Source organism: Oncorhynchus tshawytscha, linkage group LG01 (assembly GCF_018296145.1).
Source record: "Oncorhynchus tshawytscha isolate Ot180627B linkage group LG01, Otsh_v2.0, whole genome shotgun sequence".
NCBI classification, from domain to species: Eukaryota; Metazoa; Chordata; class Actinopteri; order Salmoniformes; family Salmonidae; genus Oncorhynchus; species Oncorhynchus tshawytscha.
The window spans coordinates 60,782,966-60,805,485 of NC_056429.1; the positions used below are offsets into that span (position 1 = coordinate 60,782,966).

At 43.2% G+C, this 22,520-nt stretch overlaps 1 protein-coding gene across 13 annotated transcripts in view; it reads right to left on the minus strand.

Annotated features, from left to right (window-relative positions):
- LOC112260823 (regulating synaptic membrane exocytosis protein 1-like) overlaps positions 1-21,366 on the minus strand; it is a 67,274-nt gene extending 45,908 nt beyond the window's left edge. For 12 of the 13 annotated variants that reach the window (XM_042323976.1, XM_042323974.1, XM_042323960.1 and 9 more), the window contains exons 1-4: positions 21,003-21,366; positions 16,373-16,447; positions 982-1,201; positions 207-218 (exon numbers count right to left, since the gene is read on the minus strand). In XM_042323976.1, the coding sequence (XP_042179910.1) occupies positions 207-218; positions 982-1,201; positions 16,373-16,447; positions 21,003-21,166 (471 nt within the window). In that variant the 5' untranslated portion in view covers positions 21,167-21,366. Of the gene's footprint in view, positions 1-206; positions 219-981; positions 1,202-2,029; positions 2,199-16,372; positions 16,448-21,002 lie in introns of those variants that run through there. The other variant, XM_042323973.1, reaches the window with a different exon arrangement.
- Positions 21,367-22,520: the final 1,154 nt, after the last annotated feature.

The following is a 22,520-nucleotide window of genomic DNA, read 5'->3' on the forward strand; positions in this document are numbered from 1 at the left end:
GCACGCAGAGACATAATAATGGTATCCATGAGTTCATTTGACTCTGACTAAGTAGAAAAAGGGCTTAATTACCAAAATCTCACACTATCCCTTTAAGGTCTGAATGAAGAACATGATACTGTACTAATGCTGCAAAAGTTCTGGGTGCAAAATGGAGTTCACGAAAGCACATACTGTATGCCTTCACAGAAAGAGGAAACACTCACCACTTTCTCCTCCTGTTGTCAGCATCCAGGTGGCACATGAGAGAGAAATCAACAGAGATGGAGGGAAATAGGGAAAGAGAGAAAAGGGGAGATGAGGACACATCTAGGAAAATTCTAAAAACCTGCTTGAGAGCACACACTTTATGGTGAGAGAGGTGATTTTATCCAAATCAAAATGAGGTTATCCACAAACTTCCTTAACAGCAGCACACGCCTGATTGATTATGAGTTGAGGTGGTGGAGGTGGGGGGGGGACTCAACAGGTAGGTAATCCCTGTTTAAAAGCCCCCCACAATTATCTCCCCTCTCTCACACACAGTGGCCTCTCCACATTGTGCTCATTAGGGCTACCTAATTAGAATGCATGATGTGTGTGTGTGTGGTTAAATTAAATTAAATATCACACTGTGGGTGGCCGGGTGGGCTTCCTGCATGGAGCCCCCACAACTCCACTGTGTCTCTAGCCCCGGGTCCGATCCCCGGGGGGGAACACAGAGGTCCCCCTGCACCCAGCCAATGTCTAATTCCAAATTAACCTTTACCAGCCTGCTGCAGCCAACCCTAACCCCCTCCCCTCCCCCAACACACACACACACTCTACAGCTAAACTGGCCCAGCACCCTTCCTCCACCTGAGCACAAACACTTAGACTACACATTGTCAGTGAAAGTGGAGTAAACAGGGGGCATGTGTCTGTGCGTGCGCGTGTGTGTGTGTGTGTGTGTGTGTGTGTGTGTGTGTGTGTGTGTGTGTGTGTGTGTATACATTGCCTTACATTGTTGGAGCGCAGGGACACCCTCCCCCCGCAGCGGGCACAGAACTTGATCTGGCAGTAGGAGCAGAGGTTGCCACAGCCATCAGCAAATTTGGTCTTGTGGCAGATGCCACAGGTGGGCGCGTCGTCCCGATGCTGGCCCGTGGTGGTCTGCCGACGCGTCTCCTCCCCCACCCGCCGCACCGTCTCCCTGTAGCTGGACAACTGCTGCTGGATACCTCTGAGAGAACAGGAGGGGGGGAAAGGTGCAAAGGTAGCTAACGTTACATATTTTAAGACCTTGCCAAAGCATTTGAAGCATTAACTTTGCCACATGAATGAATTCTCCCAGCATGAATTGTCTTCACACATCTTCACATAATCGGATGAAAACCTGATAACTTCCTTTTTGCCAAAATGTATTCAAAATAGATTCTGAGGTTTCATAATTATACGTTCGTTAATGGGACAATAAGGCAGTTTTTTACATTTCCTGAAAAGTTCCCGTTTTGAAGAATCCGACAGTGACCATAATGATACAGTATGTACATATAATAAAGACATTATACAGACAACAGACGTTTAAAATGTATATGAATCTATCAGCGCACTGCACACAGAGCTCCCTGTTTGATTTCCTTCTAACATTCTGTCTGTCTCGCAACTGCACCAACCTGACACTGCTGAACCAGGCCAAAATATGAGACAGGATTCAACACGTTATACTATAGATGCATTTATATGGTATCTTGTAAGCAGCCATTGGCTATTAGGAATGCTTATAGTATGTTTAGTAATACATATTATATAATATAATACTATGTATGTTTTATGAACACATTTGTATGTCATTTATAAATGCTGTTAATATGAGCTATTTTCAAATGCTTATTGTCAAGGTACATTTGTTGTAACGTGATAATAGGCAGTATACAGTTGTAGATACAGTACATCCATAATCAATTATAAACACATTTAGTCAGAAACAAATACAGAGCAGATAGTAGCTTCCAAAATACTGTAACATTCAAATACTATAGGTAGACTTAGATGTATTATCTTTACTTACAGACAGGGTGTCATTGGTGTAGCCTCCTCCCCCATAAAACCAGCCTTAAAAACTGCACTTCCCAAGAGGACAGGAGGTCACAAACAACTGACTGCATCAAACATCCAAAAGGCCTTAGGCTAAATATCCACATTGTTCACTGTACTACTGGTGTCACAAAACAAACTATTCCCCTATCATACCTTCAAACACATCCTCCTCCCTGGACTATCCCACCAACAGTGACATCCCTGTATTCCTGTGTCTTATCCCTGTAAATACACACGCTTCAACACACACACTTCAACACACACGCTTCAACACACACACTTCAACACACACACTTCAACACACACACTTCAACACACACGCTTCAACACACACACTTCAACACACACACTTCAACACACACACTTCAACACACACACTTCAACACACACGCTTCAACACACACACTTCAACACACACTTACTCACTCACACCCGCACTCGCACTTACTCACTCACACCCGCACTCGCACTTACTCACTCACACCCGCACTCGCACTTACACACACGCACACGCACTCGCACTTACACACAAAAATACAAAACCACTTCCCATCCCATGCCGTCTTCCTCGCAGCGCCCCGGGCCTAATCTCTGGTATCTATTGGCCCTAAAGGTCAGACAGGGGTCACCTGCTGCTTCTGTCTCCTCAGGGTTCATATCCTCAGCTCCATGACTCTCACGTAATCACACTGTCACAAGCCCCGTTTCCAATGCTTAGGCCCGGTTTGAATCATTTAGAAATGTATCCTTCCTTACTCCCCTCTGAGGTAACCACCACTTAAACGCAGTTGAATAGGTGAGAGTATGGATTCATAACATTCCTTTCACCAATCAATTACGGGAAGGAGATGAGCGACTCAACTACTCTGGCGAACTCTCTCGCTCAGACGGGTAAACTTTAAACGTAAATCTCCATTAGATTGCGCAACACTGTTGAATGTTTTTGAGCGATAAATGAAAAACATCTTTAAGAGTGAACAGAGATGAAGAGAGAGAAATAGAGCGAGAACTATGTATTCATGAGGAGATCTGAGAGAGCGCTCATCTTTCAAGAGTCAGGAGAGACTGTCTGACAGGAGCTCATTAAGAAAAGCTAGAAAACACAGATGCATAAATGCGATACAAGGTTAAACCAAAGTGAGCCCAAGTTTTACTTCCACCAGAACAAACACACACAATTGAATGCAAAGACACACATGCTCACAACGCACACAGAGAAACACACACACACACACATTTCCCGTTGCGTCACACCATTCAGAACTTTCTCTCTTTTAGGAAATAAAAATAACCCCTTTGTGAAATGCAAATTAGTCCAAGTGTGTTTTTAAACAAATCGGGTCAACAATTGAATCTGGGGAAACAACATTAGCATAAAGCATTGCATATAATAATTAAGCCATGCAACACAAGAGAGCTTGCTGAGACTCTAGGACTACTGTAGCTACAACAAAGTGTACTGTACATCACTGTATGCACACCTGTAAATACACACAGCGAATAGGCATACTGAGAATGGAGATTTCAGATGGGCTTACTTCGGGGGATATGATCATGTAGGTGGCAAGATCTACCTCGCTGCCTCGAGAATGAATGAGAGTGAATGGTGTGGCTGTTCACACAGTCCTGTGCAGTGGAGCTCGATCATTTCCCCAGTCCTCTCCAGCCGAGGGGGAGGGAGTCAAAGAAGGCCTTTAGAAGGCGTGACATGATGTGACAGACGTGAAAAGCCAGTGGTATCTCAGCCACCGAACAAGGACAAACGTCCTGCAGACACACACACACACGCTGTCCCCCATTCCATCAAGCCCTGGCAGGATGGCCCTGGTCCCTACAGACAGCGCTGGTTGTAAATCCTCCAACACACACATGAAAGCATGCACATACAGTACGCACTCCCACGATGTCCCAGAGGATCAATGGGTCTGTGTGATTTGTCTCTAACATGTGGGACACACGTATGATAGAGCTGTGCAGCTCAATGACTCCTGTTAAAATCCTCAAATCTACCGCCAGTGTCCTGAGTTCAGAAACATCCCATCACAAATGTGGAGATGCAGGGGACGGGACCTACATTCTGAAATTGCATTTTTTTTTGTCCACCATTAGTGGACATTGGAATGTGATAGAAAACGAGACAAGGGGTGTGCTTTAGGACCATGAGGACGCCTCCGAGCGGTCGGGTAGGCTGTTTGGAGTGTTTGGGGTCATTATCCAAATAATAGTGTTTATCCGAATAATATATATTTTTTAAGTTATGTCCCCCCCACTTCTAAAACAAAAGTTGTGCCCCTATGTTGATAGCTATAAGAAATATGGTGAACAGTCCTAATACCAAGCCAATCAAAGGGCAATGTAAAGCTACTGTTTATACCTGTCAAATTCCTTCTGATCTACACGTAGTGCCTAGGTGCAAGAGGCTAGATGCTGTTTCAGGATTGGGGGGTGAACATCACTCTAAAAATTCCTTCACACTCGACGGGAGAGTGGGCATAGATGAGCATGTCCTATCACCATTGCAATGGACTTTGGGTAATGGAATCTCATGTTATCAGCTGGGAGAGGTCTCCGATTATAGTTCTCTCTGAGGGGAACTGGGAGCATATTTAGTGCTGAATAAAAAATAGAGCCCTAGCCCCTACTCCCTAGCCCCTCCTTATAACCACTCTAAATAATAATATAGGCATTCATCAGATGCTTTTATTCAATGCAACTTTGAGTTCATATGTGACCGGTGGCCACTAAAGTGGCATCTATCCCACTGTATCGCCAGCCAAGTGCGTCTAGCTGGCTAATTAAGGGTGTGGTTGTGCCAGTTTATTAAAGCAGAGCGCTTCCTTTTGTCGGGAGATTATTTTATCATTTGGAAGGTAGGCATGCCTTTGGAGTATGAGAGCAGTGACAGTGACAGCCCAAATCCAGAGCGTCTTATTCGAATATTCTGAAGGTATTGTGTGTATAACAGCGCCAGTAAACGTTACACTGAGTTCCTCTCTCCTCTTCCTTGGACACGCCCAGCGGGTGAGACAGAGGGATAGAAGTGGCCACTGGTCACATATTAAATGATAGTCGTTTTGGATAAAATAATCTGATGAATGACTATATTATTATTTAGTGACTATATTGTTATTTATTATTATTATTTATTTATTTAATCTGTTTTGTCACCAAAGCCCCATATACTACCCACCATTGCGACCTGTACGCTCTCGTTGGCTGGCCCTCACTTCATACTCGTCGCCAAACCCACTAGCTCCAGGTCATCTACAAGACCCTGCTAGGTAAAGTCCCCCCTTATCTCAGCTCGCTGGTCACCATAGCAGCACCCACCTGTAGCACGCGCTCCAGCAGGTATATCTCTCTGGTCACCCTCAAAACCAATTCTTCCTTTGGCCACCTCTCCTTCCAGTTCTCTGCTGCCAATGACTGGAACGAACTACAAAAATCTCTGAAACTGGAAACACTTATCTCCCTCACTAGCTTTAAGCACCAGCTGTCAGAACAGCTCACAGATCACTGCACCTGTACATAGCCCATCTGTAATTCAGCCAAAACAACTACCTCTCCTCCTACTGTATTTATTTATTTTGCTCCTTTGCACCCCATTATTTATATCTCTACCTTGCATATTCTTCTACTGTAAATCTACCATCCCAGTGTTTTACTTGCTATATTGTATTTACTTCGCCACCATGGCCTTTTTTTTGTTGCCTTTACCTCCCTTCTCACCTCATTCGCTCACATTGTATATAGACTTATTTCTACTGTATTATTGACTGCATGTTTGTTTCATTCCATGTGTGACTCTGTGTCGTTGTATGTGTAGAACTGCTTTGCTTTATCTTGGCCAGGCCGCAATTGTAAATGAGAACTTGTTCTCAACTTGCCTAGCTGATTAAACAAAGGTGAAATAAAATAAATAAATAAAATAGTGGCTAGGGAGTCGGAGCTTCATGTTGCACGCCACCGGTTACACACCTGTCCAATATACACTGAATGGTCCATGACATAGACTGACCAAGTGAATCCAGGTGAAAGCTATGGGCCATTATTGATGTAAATCCACTTCTGTCACTGTAGATGAAGGGGATGAAATAGGTTAAAGAATGATTTTTAAGCCTTGAGACAATTGAGACATGGATTGTTCATAGGGTGAATGGCCAAGACAAAATATTTAAGTGCCTTTGTACATGGTATGGTAGTACGTGCCAGGCAGAACGGTTTGAGTGTGTCAAGAACTGCAACGCTGCTGGGCTTTTCACGCTCAACAGTTTCCAGTGTGTATCAAGAATGTTCCACCACCCAAAGGACATCCAGTCAACTTGACACAACTGTGGGAAGAAATGGAATCAACATTGGCCAGCATTTGTACACTCAGTGTATGTACCCCAGGCAGGAATCCGACCCACAACCCTACCAGCCCACTGATCCATGAGACTTACCAATACTCTATATCTGTACTAATAAACTCAGTCCCATGCCTCCTAATCGAGCTTCAGTGACTAAGGGTTCTGTTCCTGACTCACCCTCTCCTCTCAAATCGATATTCAAAAGGCAAGCGGGCATGAATCAAAAAACAATGAGGGAGTGTCAAATAAGAGTGAGAGAAAATCACTTCGCAGCCATTTAGAAATTAAGCTCTCTCTCTCTCCCTCTCCCTCTCCCTCTCTCCAAACAGGGGGAGTCATCCACCTGATTGATTTCTGTAAATTCACAATCCTATAATAGATGAGCTTGAAAAAAAAAAACGATTCCTCCTTTTGCTATTTGCAAAATTGGAAAGCAGTAAAGGGTGCCAGCTTTGTGGCTGGCCCCTGTAGGTGTAGAATAAAGGACAGAGAGGAGTGTGTGTGTGTGTGTGTGTGTGTGTGTGTGTGTGTGTGTGTGTGTGTGTGTGTGTGTGTGTGTGTGTGTGTGTGTGTGTGTGTGTGTGCATGCGTTTAGGTGGGGGTTAAAAATAATGACAACTGCCTTTACATCATACTGACAAAAATTTTGCCCATACTCAGTCACTCTCCTCTGTTCCTATGCTAGGAGGGTTGGTCTGTGCCCGCTGTGGTGAGGTGCAGTGGTCTGTGCCCTCTCTGGGTGGCACCTCACCACCATATGGCATCAACGGCATACAATATGCCACAGTCGGTCTTTCTGTCTTTCACTCTCACTCACTCTTTCATTTTTTCTCTCTCTGGCAGGGTCTCACTTCCACCCTCCCTCCCTTGCTTCCGCCGGAACTGTTGCCATGCTGAGTGGCCCGCATGGTTTCACCTTCCCCTCTCCCACCATCTATCCCTTTCTTTCAGTCTCTCCCTCCTCCCCTCTCTTAATTCCTCTCCTCTGGTGTGCATGTTCCTCAACCATGGTTAGCTTTTTCCCTTCCTCCATCTCGCTCTTCTCTCCCTACTCTCTCTACTCTCTATTTAGCTCAGCGGCTCTCTGACACATTTCTCTCTATGACACACATGCTCTTTCCTCTCTTCATCTCTGCCTCCCTATTCCCTCAACCTATGCCCGGTTGGTCTTTTTGGTGATTATGTAGGTTCACCAACCTCAGGACACATGCACTATATTGATTATTGGCTATGCAACACAAACATGGAGTAACATTAATCTCCACTCTTTAGTTCATGTGTCTTAGAGGTCTGGAAAGCCTATACTCATTACTGAGTGGGACTTCAAGAAGCCTACAGCTCATAGACAATAACATTTACCAGCAGAGAGAGAGAGAGAGAGAGAGAGAGAGAGATGGAGGGAGAGACGAGAGAGCGAGATGGAGGGAGAGAGATGGAGGGAGAGACGAGAGAAAGAGAGAGAGAGAGAGAGATGGAGGGAGAGACGAGAGAAAAGAGAGAGAGAGAGAGAGATGGAGGGAGAGACGAGAGAGAGAGAGAGATGGAGGGAGAGACGAGAGAAAGAGAGAGAGATGGAGGGAGAGATGAGAGAAAAGAGAGAGAGAGAGAGAGAGAGATGGAGGGAAAGACGAGAGAAAGAGAGAGAGAGAGAGAGATGGAGGGAGAGACGAGAGAGAGAGAGAGAGAGAGATGGAGGGAGAGACGAGAGAGAGAGAGAGAGAGAGAGAGAGATGGAGGGAGAGACGAGAGAAAGAGAGAGAGAGAGAGAGATGGAGGGAGAGACGAGAGAAAGAGACGAGATAGAGAGAGGGGGAGAGACGAGAGAGAGAGAGAGATGGAGGGAGGGAGAGACGAGAGAGAGATAGAGAGAGGGGGAGAGTCGAGAGAGAGAGAGAGATGGAGGGAGAGACGAGAGAAAGAGACGAGATAGAGAGAGGGGGGAGAGAGAGAGAGAGAGAGAGAGAGATGGAGGGAGAGATGAGAGAAAGAGAGAGAGAGAGAGATGGAGGGAGAGACGAGAGAAAGAGACGAGATAGAGAGAGGGGGGAGAGACGAGAGAAAGAGACGAGATAGAGAGAGGGGGGGGGTTGAGAGAGACAGAGGAAGATTCAGTCCACTTGAGAAGACACTCCACTCTGTCAATAACACACCTCATTACTTACACACTGTCACAAGCTTAAAGAGCACTAAAGTCACACACACACATACACGCGGGCAGGCCGACGCGCGCGCACACAGTAATTAGCCAGATACCTGAGGTTGTCTATTTTTACACCACATTTTAGGCTTTATAAAACTGATAAAAGACAGGCAGTGTGGAGGAGATAAAGAGGAAGAGATAGAGGAAGAGATTGAGCGATGGAAATAGAAGATGGGGAAGACAGATGGAGAGAGCACCAGAGCCAACAGCAGAGCTAAGTGGGTAGTGTGCTCCCCAGACACAACTGGGCTATTCCATGCTAACGGAATTACGCTTGGACTTTTTCACTTTAAAATGTATGCCAAACAAAACCATTGATTTCAAAGTTTAACAAACCACACAACTCTATGCACAAGGACTACTTTGAACAATTTACAAAGAACATTTGACAAAAATACATTTACTGGAAGAACTGTGTAGATGTAAAGTTTGGTAACAGAATTACGGTAAAATCTCCCTCAGTTTTTATGTAATCACATTTTCAAAAACTCTGTTAATTAAATATCTACTTGAATTAAGATTCAAATATGTCTGCAGAAAGAATGGCGTGTCAGCTATGACACCTTGAGTTTGAAAAAAAGACATGTTTATTTTTGAACTACAGTAGGTGAAGTGGATTTGACTGGGTAATGGAATTCCGGTAACTGAATGACATCATGGGTACCTGATCTGTACTTTACAGAAATGCACAATTAGTGACATGAATATCATTCTCTTCCTGGTGATGTTTGCTGAATAGGTACACAACGGTAGAATCATTTAACGCCCTTATTATTTGCATGTGGGTGTTATTCTACACACGGGCTATTATTGTAATGAGCTAACCTTTGGTTGGTCTGGACCAAACCAAATCTGAAACAATCATAGACGACTATGTTTTGGACGAGTTTGGACATCGTGGTACAGCACAGTAGAGCAGAGTAGAGTTTAGTACAGTACAGTAAAGCACATCACAGTAGAGTTCAGTATATTATACTGTACTGTACTCTAGTGCGCTCTAATGCAGGGGTTCTCAAAGTGGGGTCCGGGTCTGTGGTACTGCAGGGGGTCCATGACCAGATCTCAAAACAAGATTTTAAAAAATATAATTATTCAATGAATTTTAGAACAAGATTAAATGACTTTGGCCAAGGTATCAGTGGAATAAGTTTAGAGGGTGTAACACAACACAATGTAATATTAGGAATCTACAATTGAACCCTGTGCAACATGGGCCTGGGAGGCTCACGGATAATGGTATCCACAGTACTCCACCAATTATACATATTTCAACTCAATACACTCCCAAATAATCTCTCTTTCTCATGGTAAAATGTGTAGAATTGCAAGAAATTAGGTGCCAAGAGATGGGCCTTTAAAATGTTCCTTTGCAGGGCCCAAGACTTGGTTCGAAGTCATAGTTAAACACCTTGTATGCAATTTTTTATTTTATTTACCTCAATCGTGTTGTGTTCTGATTATGAGGGGGTGATTAATTTAATACCACAAAAGGGGTCTCTGGCCCCAAAAACTCCCTAGTCTTTGCCGATGACACGCATACCCATAACAAGATGCAGCCCCCACCATGCTAGAAAATATGAAGAGTGGTACTCAGTGGTGTGTTATTTTGGATTGTCCCCCAAACATAATGCTTTGTTTTCAGGACATAAAGTTAATTTATTTACCACATTTTTTGCACTTTTACTTAAGTGTCTTATTGCAAACAGGATGCATGATGTGGAATATGTGTATTCTGTACAGGCTTTCTTCTTTTTACTCTGTCAATTAGGTTAGTATTGTGGAGTAACTACAATGTTGTGGATCCATCCTCAGTTAACTCTTATCACAGCCATTAAACTCTAACTGATTTAAAATCACCATTGGCCTCATGGTGAAATCCCTGAGCGGTTTCCTTCCTCTCCAGCAACTGAGTTAGGAAGGATGCCTGTATCTTTGTAGTGACTGGGTGTATTGATACACCATCCAAAGTGTAATTGATAACTTCACCATGCTCAAAGGGATAGTCAATGTTTGCTTTATTTAAATGTTTACCCATCTACCAATAGGCACTCTTCTTTGTGATGCATTGCAAAACCTCCCTGGTCTTTGTGGTTGAATTTGTGTTTGAAATTCACTGTTTGTCTGAGGGACTAGATAAGTGTATATGTGGAGTACAGAGATGAGGTAGTTATTCAAAAATCATGTTAAAACCTCTATTGGATTTGTGGGTCCCCCTCGGGACAGTTGAGCTAACGTAGGCTAGTGTGCAAAGTTTTAGATGATCCAGTGAACCATTGCATTTCTGTTCAAAATGTTGTATCAAGACTGCCCAAATGTGCCTAATTGGTTTATTATTAACTTTTCATGTTCAAAATTGTGCACTCTCCTCAAACAATAGCATGGTATTCTTTCACTGCAATAGCTACTGTAAATTGGACAGTGCAGTTAGATTAACAAGAATTGAAGCTTTCTGCCAATATCAGACATGTCTATGTCCTGGGATATTTTCTTGTTACTTACAACCTCATGCTAATCACATTAGCCTACGTTAGCTCAACTGTCCTGAGGATGGGACACCGATCCCGAAGAAGTTTTAAGACTTTTTCTGGTCGATATTGTCTAAGACCCCTCTTTTTTACACTACATTTTAGCGTCACAGATGTTCAGGATGGAAAACAGTTGAAAAATGTATATCTGCCTTCATTTAGAAAATATATAGATCATTTGACACCTAATTTAACATGCTCCTTTGAGCTTCACATGTTGTTGCTCATGGGTCCTTTCACATGGAAATGCCCAGCTTCATATGGCTTGGCAAAGTCGTACAGAGCTCTCCCTTCGGCAGGGTGGGAAGTGCACCGTCTACAATCACACATACCATCACACACAAACACACTTCTGTATGAAGCTCCATCTTCAGTAGGGTGGGCAACGCCTACACACACACACACATACACATACTCACACCGAGCTGAACCACACAAGGAACAATATCCTGTAACTGCAGAGAAATACAGGACATAAGTCATGCTAGGTTGTGTTGAGTTAGCTGTGTACTAACTGTGCTTCTCTTGTGTGTGTACAGTATCCATGCTTTCTCCTGTGAAGACACACAGAAGTAAGCAGTCAGGAACTCCATGCATATTCTACACATGTGATTAAAAGCAGTCTCTTGACACTGGAGCCATGGCAATGGCCCAGAAACACTGCAGTCCACTCCTGAGCTTTGGGATTGGCCGGTAGTCACTTCCTGTGCTCTGTGATTGGCTAGTATCCTCCCAGGAGTATCTCTGCTCCAAAGGCTTGTGAAAGAAGCTGGGCCTTATATACGGTACCGGCCAAATGTTTGGACACACCTACTCATAAAAGGGATTTTCTTTATTTGTACTATTTTCTACATTGTAGAATAATAGTGAAGGCATCAAAACTATGAAATAACACACATGGAATCACGTAGTAAACAAAAAAGTGTTAAACAAATCAAAATATACTTTAGATTTTAGATTAGTCAAAGTAGCCAACCTTTGCATTGATGACAGCTTTGCACACTCTTGCTATTCTCTCAACCAACTTCATGAGGAATGCTTTTCCAATGGTCGTGAAGGGGTTTCCACATATGCTGAGCACTTGTTGGTTGCTTTTCCTTCACTCTGCAGTCCAACTTATTCCAAACCATCTCAATTGCGTTGAGGTCGGGTGATTGTGGAGGCTTGGTCATCTGATGCAGATAGCCCTTACACAGCCTGGTGGTGTGTTGAGTCATTGTCCTGTTGAAAAACAAATGATAGTCCCACCAAGCGCAAACCAGATGGGATGGCATATCGCTGCAGAATGTGGTAGTGATGCTGGTCAAGTGTTCCTAGAATTCTAAATAAATTACTGACAGTGTCACCAGCAAAGCACCCCACACCCTACTCCTCCATGCTTCACAGTGGGAACCACACATGCGGAGATCATCCGTTCATCTACTCTGTGTCTCACAAAGACATGGTGGTTGTTGGAACCAAAAATGTCAAATTTGGGCTCATCAGACTAAGGACAGATTTCCACTGGTCTAATATCCACTCCTCGTGTTTCCTGGCCCAAGCAAGTCTCTTCTTATTAGTGTGTCCTTTAGTAGTGGTTACTACATGATTCCATATGTGTCATTTAATAGTTTTGATTGCTTCCCTATTATTCTACAATGTAGAAAATAGTAAAAAATAGAAAGAAAGAAAAACCCTTGAATGAGTAGGTGTGTCCAAACGTTTGACTGGTACTGTATGTGCATCGTTACAGAATGTTACAAACATACATTCCTGTCGTATAGAGATAAGAGTAATGTAAGCTCTATATGGTAAATATAAAGTTGCAGAAACTGTGACTTATGCTAGCTAATGTTTGACTTGAGTTTTAGGTGATGCTAATGCTAAGAGGTTATCTTACATAGCCTGTGTTGCTCAGTGGGCAGGAGCAGGGACGAAACCAGGGTCTGAGTTTTAGTGAAGCCCGGATGGATGGACTGCATTTCTGTATAATTTAATCAGTCTAAAATACTTTTTGGAGAACAGCAATAGCAATCAAAAAATGACCCTAACCCTTATCACATTGGTTGCTGTAATTTCATTTGCCTCAGTCGATCTACAAACACATAACCTATAAACTATACAATTAGCCGCTACACATGAACTCACATTAACTGAGTACAGCGATTCAAAATTATCATTTCATACGTACAGAGGGATCTTTTAGCAGAAAAGTATATTATTACCAAAAAGTAAACCAATTATTTTGCTTTACAGAAGAAAAAAAATAGTTGCAATTTTACAGCTAATTTCCTGCAATTTGACACATTTTGCTGACATATGCCATGTACAGTGCCATGCAAAAGTATTCATCCCCCTTGGCGTTTTTCATATTTTGTTGCATTAAAACCTGTAATTTAAATAGATTTTTATTTGGATTTCATGTAATGGACATACACAAAATAGTCCAAATTGGTGAAGTGAAATGAAAGAAAATTACTTGTTTCAATAAATAAATAAATTTTAAAAACAGAAAAGTGGTGCATGCATATGTATTCACCCCCTTTACTATGAAGCCCCTAAATAAGATCTGGTGCAACCAATTACCTTCAGAAGTCACATAATTAGTTAAATAAAGCCCACATGTGTGCAATCTAAGTGTCACATGATCTGTCACATGATCTCAGTATATGTACACCTGTTCTGAAAGGCCCCAGAGTCTGCAACACCACTAAGCAAGGGGCACCACCAAGCAAGCGGCACCATGAAGACCAAGGAGCTCTCCAAACAGATCAGCGACAAAGTTGTGGAGAAGTACAAATCAGGGTTGGATTATAAAAAAATATCAGAAACTTTGAACATCCCACGAGCACCATTAAATCTATTATTTAAAAAATGGCACCACAACAAACCTGGCACCACAACAAACCTGCCAAGAGAGTGCTGCCCACCAAAACTCACAGACCAGGCAAGGAGGGCATTAATCAGAGAGGCAACAAAGAGACCAAAGATAACCCTGAAGGAGCTGCAAAGCTCCACAGTGGAGATTGAAGTATCTGTCCATAGGACAACTTTAAGCCGTACACTCCACAAAGCTGGGCTTTACGGAAGAGTGGCCAGAAAAAAAGCCATTGCTTAAAGAAAACAATAAGCAAACAAGTTTGGTGTTCACCAAAAGGCATGTGGGAGACTCCCCAAACATAATGGAAGAAGGTACTCTGGTCAGATGAGACTAAAATGTAGCTTTTTGGCCATCAAGGAAAACACTATGTCTGGCGCAAACTCAACACCTTTCATCACCCCGAGAATACCATCTCTACAGTGAAGCATGGTGGTGGCAGCATCATGCTGTGGGGAGGTTTTTCATTGGCAGGGACTGGGAAACTGGTCAGATTTGAAGGAATGATGGAATGCGCTAAATACAGGGAAATTCTTGAGGGAAACATTTCAGTCTTCCAGAGATTTGAGACTGGGATGGAGGTTCACCTGCCAGCACGACAATGAACCTAAGCATACTGCTAAAGCAACACTTGATACTGCTAAAGCAACACCCCATAAAATCCATTTTAATTCCAGGTTGTAAGGCAACAAAATAGGAAAAATGCCAAAGGGGTGAATACTTTCACAAGCCACTGTATGAGTGAGAATGAAAAACAAAATGAATGGAGGCTCCCTGGAGGTCAGGGCCCCTTGACATGTGCCCTGTGTGCCGGGGCGGTAATTCAGCCATGATTACTACAAGTTTAGATAGCTGGCTAGACTAACTAGACTAATTTACCAATCTAAAATGTTTTAACTGACATGTCAGTGAGTGAAATATAACAAGAGGAAAAATGCTGATGCACAACTAAGTGTCAAAATTGCACCTTGTGTATTCTACTATTCATACTCTCAACAGTAAGTTGAGACCCGACAGAGTTCCTAAATTATTATGTGTTTTTTCACATTCGCAATAAATACATGGCTGTTGAGGGCTCTTCTTTAACGTACAGAGAGTTACGAAAGCTTTTCTCTCTATTTGTTTATCTTTCTCTCTATCAACAGGAATAGTAGGTCTTCCATTCATGCATTCTGAATTCACTTCACTTGCCCTTTCCAAAGATCTGCTTTGCATTTCTTGAGCTCCCCAAATTCCTGACAGATCAACATCTGTGCTCATCTAGGATCATATATAGAAAAACAGATAGTGCATGTACAAAACAGCCTGCATGTCAAGTGATACCAAATTCCTTATAGTTCACTGCTTTTCATCAAAGTAAAGTGCTTATCATTATCCGAATCCCGTGCTGACATTCCGTATGTGTCAGAATACTGACCGGGATTCGTGGTATAATGTCACAATGGGCCACATTCCCGGGATTCCTCTGGGAAGCAGGTGTGATTTACCTCTTCATCCCACCACTCTCTGATTCAACCTCTCACACACGCATGCATTATTGCACAAAACACACAAGTGAACGCAAAAAAACTCTCGTATGGACAACCACACACATACACACACACACTGTAAATGTGCACGACTGTGTAGACATAATTACTTACAGTACGTACACACATAACATGTGTTCAATGTGGTACAGAGACAATCTCTATTACAGACATAAGTGTAAAGTAGTGGCCACACCTCCCACCACCTAAAACACACGAAACATACTGACAAACACTTACCCATTCTCAACTGCATCCTCAAAATTGCCTCAGTCAAAGCGAACGTAGATGCTGGACGTATAGTTGGCATACCGGTACTTCGATATGACATACTTATCACTCTGGATGGATACTGGCTGTTTTTCTCATCAGAGCCAGAGTGATAGGAAGTTGCTGGGCTCAGATTACCCAACCGCAATTTCTAACTTTCTAACCTCTAGGAGGATACAGAATATCTGACCCTGGACCAGCTGTTAGGGGCATCAGGCTTAACCACTTATCCACAGCACAAACCCATGTCAAAGACTAAAGGATGGCTCAATAGTACTTAAGAGTTAATTGACAAGTGATGTCCATCTTCTCACTGGGTTGTGGAATGTTGTCCATTAGCTTGGGGAGCTAACACAAATCTTCTGGTCTCAGGGAATGTTACGCATTACGCACCAAACCACATCTGTTACACTTCCCCCCTCTTCGACCACAATGTCCTCAGAGACCCATCCCGGGTTTAGGAAGCAATGTGACCGACTGGGCTCAAACCCAGGCTTTCTGACCACCCCAAGACTGTGTTACAGTAACCAGCTGACCATTAAAAAGAAATAGTAAGCAAAATATGGTTGTATAGTGGTTTTTACCTGACATCATTTTGCTGAGGAGGCTTCTTTTGGCCTACCAGGTTCACAGTTCTTGCTTGGATGGGCTTCTCCTCCCTGGAACACACAAAAGGGACAATGTGATTGGAATGTTGTCAGAAAACGTTGTCAAATGTTATACATCGGTGTGGTTTGAGGGTTCTTTAGAAGGTGTATGCATGACTCTTTATTTAGACATTGGTCGGATTCCTCTGCTCAGACGTTGCTGACACCTGCTAGATCTTACAATGCCTGAATAGGTATTTTACATATCAGCTAAACACATCATTTGTTATGGCAATCTGGTGCCCAAATGCACAATCGATGAAATGGCACCCAACCATTGGTTGATACATTTGAGCAAGGGAACGCAATTAAACATTGGATGGGTGAAATTACCACATTCACAGTGTCATCACTAGTTACCACAGTCACAGAGAAATAAACCCAACCTATTTGTGCAATGTATCTTATTAGGATGTGATTTTAAACTTAACCCTAACCTTAACCACACTGCTAACCTTATGCCTAAGCCTAACCTTAAATTAAGACCAAAAAGCACATTTTTGTTTTCATGAACTGATATGATATAGCCAATTTTTACTTTGTTACTGTGTTATCTAGTGAAAACCCTTTCATAGCCATAAATCAAATCCACTACTTCCTGTTCTCCATCAACAATTAACCAACACCTGACCAATCAGAATAGAGAAAATAAGTTGCTATGTAGAACATCAATTACAATGACAAAGAACACTGATTCATGATATTTTAGAACTACACAACAATGACTTAAAAAATAATATTTCTGATAAAATAATTATACACTGGAATGTTTTCACTTTTACCTCAAAATATCTACTGTTTTCTTTTTCCCCCTCAGTAATCTGACACATCAATGCGTTGGTCCTCTGGTTATCTTGATCACAGATAAAACCGTTTGAGAACTCCACAACATGGAGGCGTTCTGTCTAAAACTGAAAGGGGAGATCTGTTTTAACACACTGTGTTTGAGCTGTCATTAGATGGGTGTTATGAAAAAAAATTGGGTTCGATTGCAAATGTGTCTGACTGTCCAGTATTTCAGATGTTCAAACCGCCATTCTTCAATTACACCGATTGGGTGAAAAAGTTGCTGTATAAGCAAAACCTAATTATTAGGAAACAGTACCAGAGGAGCACACTGCAAACTTACAACCATCAGATACTTTTTTTCTGACTGTGACCTATGCATGAAAATATCTGCACATACAGTACACACACAACCACACATATGCAAGGGCAGATAGTATGAATACAAATGCAGTGTGTAAATATTGATATGGCAGATTGGATTAAATCCCAGTGTGTGTGTGTGTGTGTGTGTGTGTGTGTGTGTGTGTGTGTGTGTGTGTGTGTGTGTGTGTGTGTTTGTGTGGGTGTGTGTGTGTGTGTCTGTGTGTGTGTGCGTGTGTGTGTGTGTGTGTGTGTGTGTGTGTGTGTGTGTGATCAGTACCAGTTTGGACACACCTACCCATTCAAGGGTTTTCCTCTATTTTGACTATCTTCTACATTGCAGAATAATAGTGAAGACATCACAACTATGAAATAACACATATAGAATCATGTACTAACCAAAAAGTGTTTTAAATGAATCAAAATGTATTTTATATTTGAGATTCTTCAAAGGAGCCACCCTTTGCCTTGATGACAGCTTTGCACACACTTGGCATTCTCTCAACCAGCTTCATGAGGTAGTCACCTGGAGTGCATTTTCATTAACAGGTTTGCCTTGTTAAAAGTTCATTTGTGAAATGTCTTTCCTTCTTAATGCGTTTGAGCCAATCAGATGTTTTGTGACAAGGTAGGGGGGTATATAGAAGATAGCCCTATTTGGTAAAAGACCAAGTCCATATTATGGCATGAACAGCTCAAACAAGTAAAGAGAAACGACAGTCCATCACTACTTGAAGACATGAAGGTAAGTCAATACTGAACATTTCAAAAACCATCAAGCACTATGATGAAACAGGCTCTCATGGGGACCACCACAGGAAATAAAGACCCAGAGTTACCTCTGCTGCATAGGATAAGTTCATTAGAGTTAACTGCATCTCAGATTGCAGCCAAAAAAAATGCTTCACAGAGTTCAAGTAAGTGACACATCTCAACATCAACTGTTCAGAGGAGAATGCATGAATCAGGCCTTTGTGTTGGAATTGCTGCAAAGAAACCACTACTAAAGGACACAAAAGAAGAAGAGACTTGCTTGGGCAAAGAAACACGAGGAGTGGATATTAGACTAGTGGAATTCTGTCCTTTGGTCTGATGAGTCCAAATGTAAGATTTTTGCTTCTAACCGCCATGTCTTTGTGAGACGCAGAGCAGGTGAACGGATGATCTCCGCATGTGTGGTTCTCACCGTGAAGCATGGAGGAGGAGGTGTGATGGTGTGGGGTGCTTTGCTGGTGACACTGTCAGTGATTCATTTAGAATTCAAGATATACTTAACCAGCAAGACTACCACAGCATTCTGTAGCGATACGCCATCCCATCTGGTTTGCGCTTAGTGGGGCTATCATTTGTTTTCAACAGGACAATGACACAAATCGCACCTCTAGGCTGTATAAGGGCTATCTGACTAAGGAGAGTGATGGAGTGCTGTATCAGATGACCTGACCTCCACAATCACCTGACCTCAACCCAATTGAGATGTTTGGGATGAGTTGGACCACAGAGTGAAGGAATAACAGCCAACGAGTGCTCAAAATATGTGGGAACTCCTTCAAGACTGTTCCAGCTGAAACTGGTTGAGCGAATGCCAAGAGTGTGCAAAGCTGTCATCAAGGCAAAGGGTGGTACTTTGAAGAATCTCAAATGTAAAATATATTTTGATTTGTTTAACACTACATGATTCCATGTGTGTTATTTCACCGTTTTGATGTCTTCACTATTATTATACATTGTAGAAAATTGTAAAAAATTAAGAAAAACCCTTGAATGAGTAGGTTTGTCCAAACTTTTGACTGGAACTGTATATGGGGTGTCAGAGTCCTGTGTCTATGTTTCATCAGTGCTTCTCACATTAGTGGGTTTTTGTCGAATAGTTTTACAGCACAGAATGCGCAGATTAGATGACATATCAGTTCAGCCCGCGTCTACTGTAATCTGATGTTGTGATTAGAGTGAATGATGCTATCAGATATAGGTGAGTTCCTTGAGTGGAAGACTTAAAAGGCTATTTTCCTCTCTAGAGTAAAGGCACACAGGCTACTGTAGCAATTAAGATCACACAGCAAACCACATGAGCATGCGAACACACACACACACACATGCTATAGTGTTATAATGATGCATGATCACTTGTGCATTGGACACTTCCTTCTTTAGATGCAATAAATCGATCTGCAGTTTCAGTACGGGATCATCACTCTGCACAAGGAGCCTAAAATAGAACACAGACGTGAATAGCAGAGGAGTTCTCATAGGAGCCCGGTTATTCGTTCTCTATAAAACTATGCGATAGCAGTGACTTGTTTAACGTCATATCACCTCGCTGCAGTTTGACAGGCAATCAGTGGAGTAATATGCTACTCAGATAAGGTTACGTCTAAGTCACGATGACAAACCTTCCATGTTTTGTCGTGACAAATACAATAGACGTGCTCCTTCCACACCGACGCAAAGTCTGTGTGTGAAAATACTAAAATAGCACAGGCTGACTGCTGATTTTCGACCATCATCAACTATAATCAAACAGCACATAGGGCATGGACTAGGCTACATGCATTTACGCTAGCCTGTCTGTAGAGAAGGGCTGTTGCAGCCTGATGCGAGAGTGCTGGCGCTGGCCTACATTGCTGTTATACTCAACCCACCGCATCGCCAAAGCAGCGACCTAACATGCAAACAGCTGTTGAGATACGGGACGGAAACACTCCGCTAGAGCAGATATGCACTGATTTTACAAGCAGAAATTAAGAGAATCTCGGTCGAATCACGCTGTGCAATCGCAGCCTGAAGTTAGCCTGTAGCCTGCGGACGCAGTGCTCGAGATACTGGGCTATAGGCTATATATAACCTATATAGCCAGCAATTTGTTCGGATATGACAGAACACATGATTGTATTGCCGGGAAATGGGTGAGGTTGAGAAGAAATTAGTTAGGGCATCAGAAGACACTGGAGTGTGACGCTGCTGCGTGTCTCAGGAACGACACACCCCTCTCTCTCCCCCTTCTCTTTCTCTCCCTCCCTCTCTCACCCTGTTCGTCTCTTACACCTGTGACAGCGCTGACCCAACACATGCTTACTCAGAAACCTCTTCCTCCCTCTCTCTTTCACACACGCACACACACAGCGTGTTAGGGCATCTTAACTGTGTAGACTAAATTATAGGCTCTAGATGGATGAGAGTGAGGGCAAAAATAGGCTACACTATATAGAGGAGCTGGGGCTATACATGCTGATACACACACACACACACACACACGCACGTCAATAGCATTTTCGGTTAAGGTTAGGAAGGCAGATATTTGTATAGGTTTGGTATCTATTGGTAGCCTAGCGGCCGATGAGCAGCAGTATGAGCACCATCTCTGTACTACATCTCCCCAACATCTCCAGAGCAGAAATAGCCCCAGTGTCTCTCTTACTTTAACATGGCCTCTTCCTTCTCCTCCTCCTCCTTCTGTCGAGCTAACACGGCCATGATTATCTTCCTCTCTTCCTCAGTCAGATGGCTAAGGTCCGGCTCAGGCATGGACACCGGCGCAACGGGTGGGCGCGGGCCGCCCCGAGGGCCCACCGAGGCGGACATCTTCTCCCCCCTTCCTCGGCGGCTCGGATTACGGACAGAAATCCCGCTGGCGGAGCCCACGTATCACGACATGGCCCACGGACGAAGCAACGGCTTGGGCAAGTGATGCAAGGCTCTCATGGTGGCGGGCACCCACGGCTGTAGTGCTTTTTCGGTTCCTAGTCGCCTTTCCTCTGCCTCTCTCTCGCTCTTTTCTCTTCTCCCCCCCACCCCCCTCCCGCCCGCCTCTCCCCTCCACTTCCAGTTACCGGGAACCCATCTCTGGTGGAGAATGATACTCGGTCACCTGGGAAGGCTTAGCTTTCTTCACAGCGGAGAGATGTTACTCTGCCGCTGCCCAGGTTGATCCGCTGACTGGGTGCCTTGTTTTCTAACGCAGCCGCGCTCTGCTGCTGATGCTGCCGCTGTCAGGGAGATGTAGAACAGTCAATGGGACCGCAGACCCTGAAACGAGCACACCTTCTCACGCCGGGAGCGCGCATTGTCATTTGAGAATGGGGGTTCACCGTACAAGGCGCTTGCACAATTTTCTCTCTCACCAATCGTAGTGTGCTAGTGACGCGCTTCCCATCCTCCCTTCCTCGTGTGCGTGTGTGTCAGTAGTGTTGTTGTATCTTGTTAGGGCCCCAGCTCAAAATTACAAATCAACTTAGCCTACATACTATTGCATATTATTGTCAGTGAATTGCGCTCAACAAGAGTCGTAGCCTAACTGTTGGCTGCCTGTTTGAGATACTCACATCAGAACTCTTTCACTTTCAGTTTAGCTCGACGCTGATGTTTCATAGTTAGGCTACATACAGTATTACTAGTGCTAGAGTTTTGTGGAATTACTTTTGTGCCTTTAATATCAAGAAACCTGTTTGAATTCGAGAACAACATTATTATTATTGCAAACAAAGATAATAATGATATTGCAAGCAGCAAAACAATAACCCAAAAGTATTGACAACAAAATAAATCATATTGCATGGAATTCATTTTGAATGGCAAGAGCAAATTAATGTTAAATCAATGCAATTTACAGATGGGCTATGTACAGGTGCAGTGATCTGTGAGTTGCTCTGACAGCTGGTGCTTAAAGTTAGTGAGGTAGATATGAGTCGCCAGCTTCAGTGATTTTTGCAATTCATTTCAGTCATTGGCATCAGAGAACTTGAAGGAAAGGCGGCCAAAAGAGGAATTGGCTTTGGGGGTGACCAGTGAAATATACCTGCTGGAGCGCGTGCTACGGGTGGGTGATGCTATGATGACCAGTGAGCTGAGATAAGGCGGGGCTATAGCTAGCAAAGACTTATAGATAACCTGGAGCCAGTGGGTTGGCGATGAATATGAAGCGAGGGCCAGCCAATGA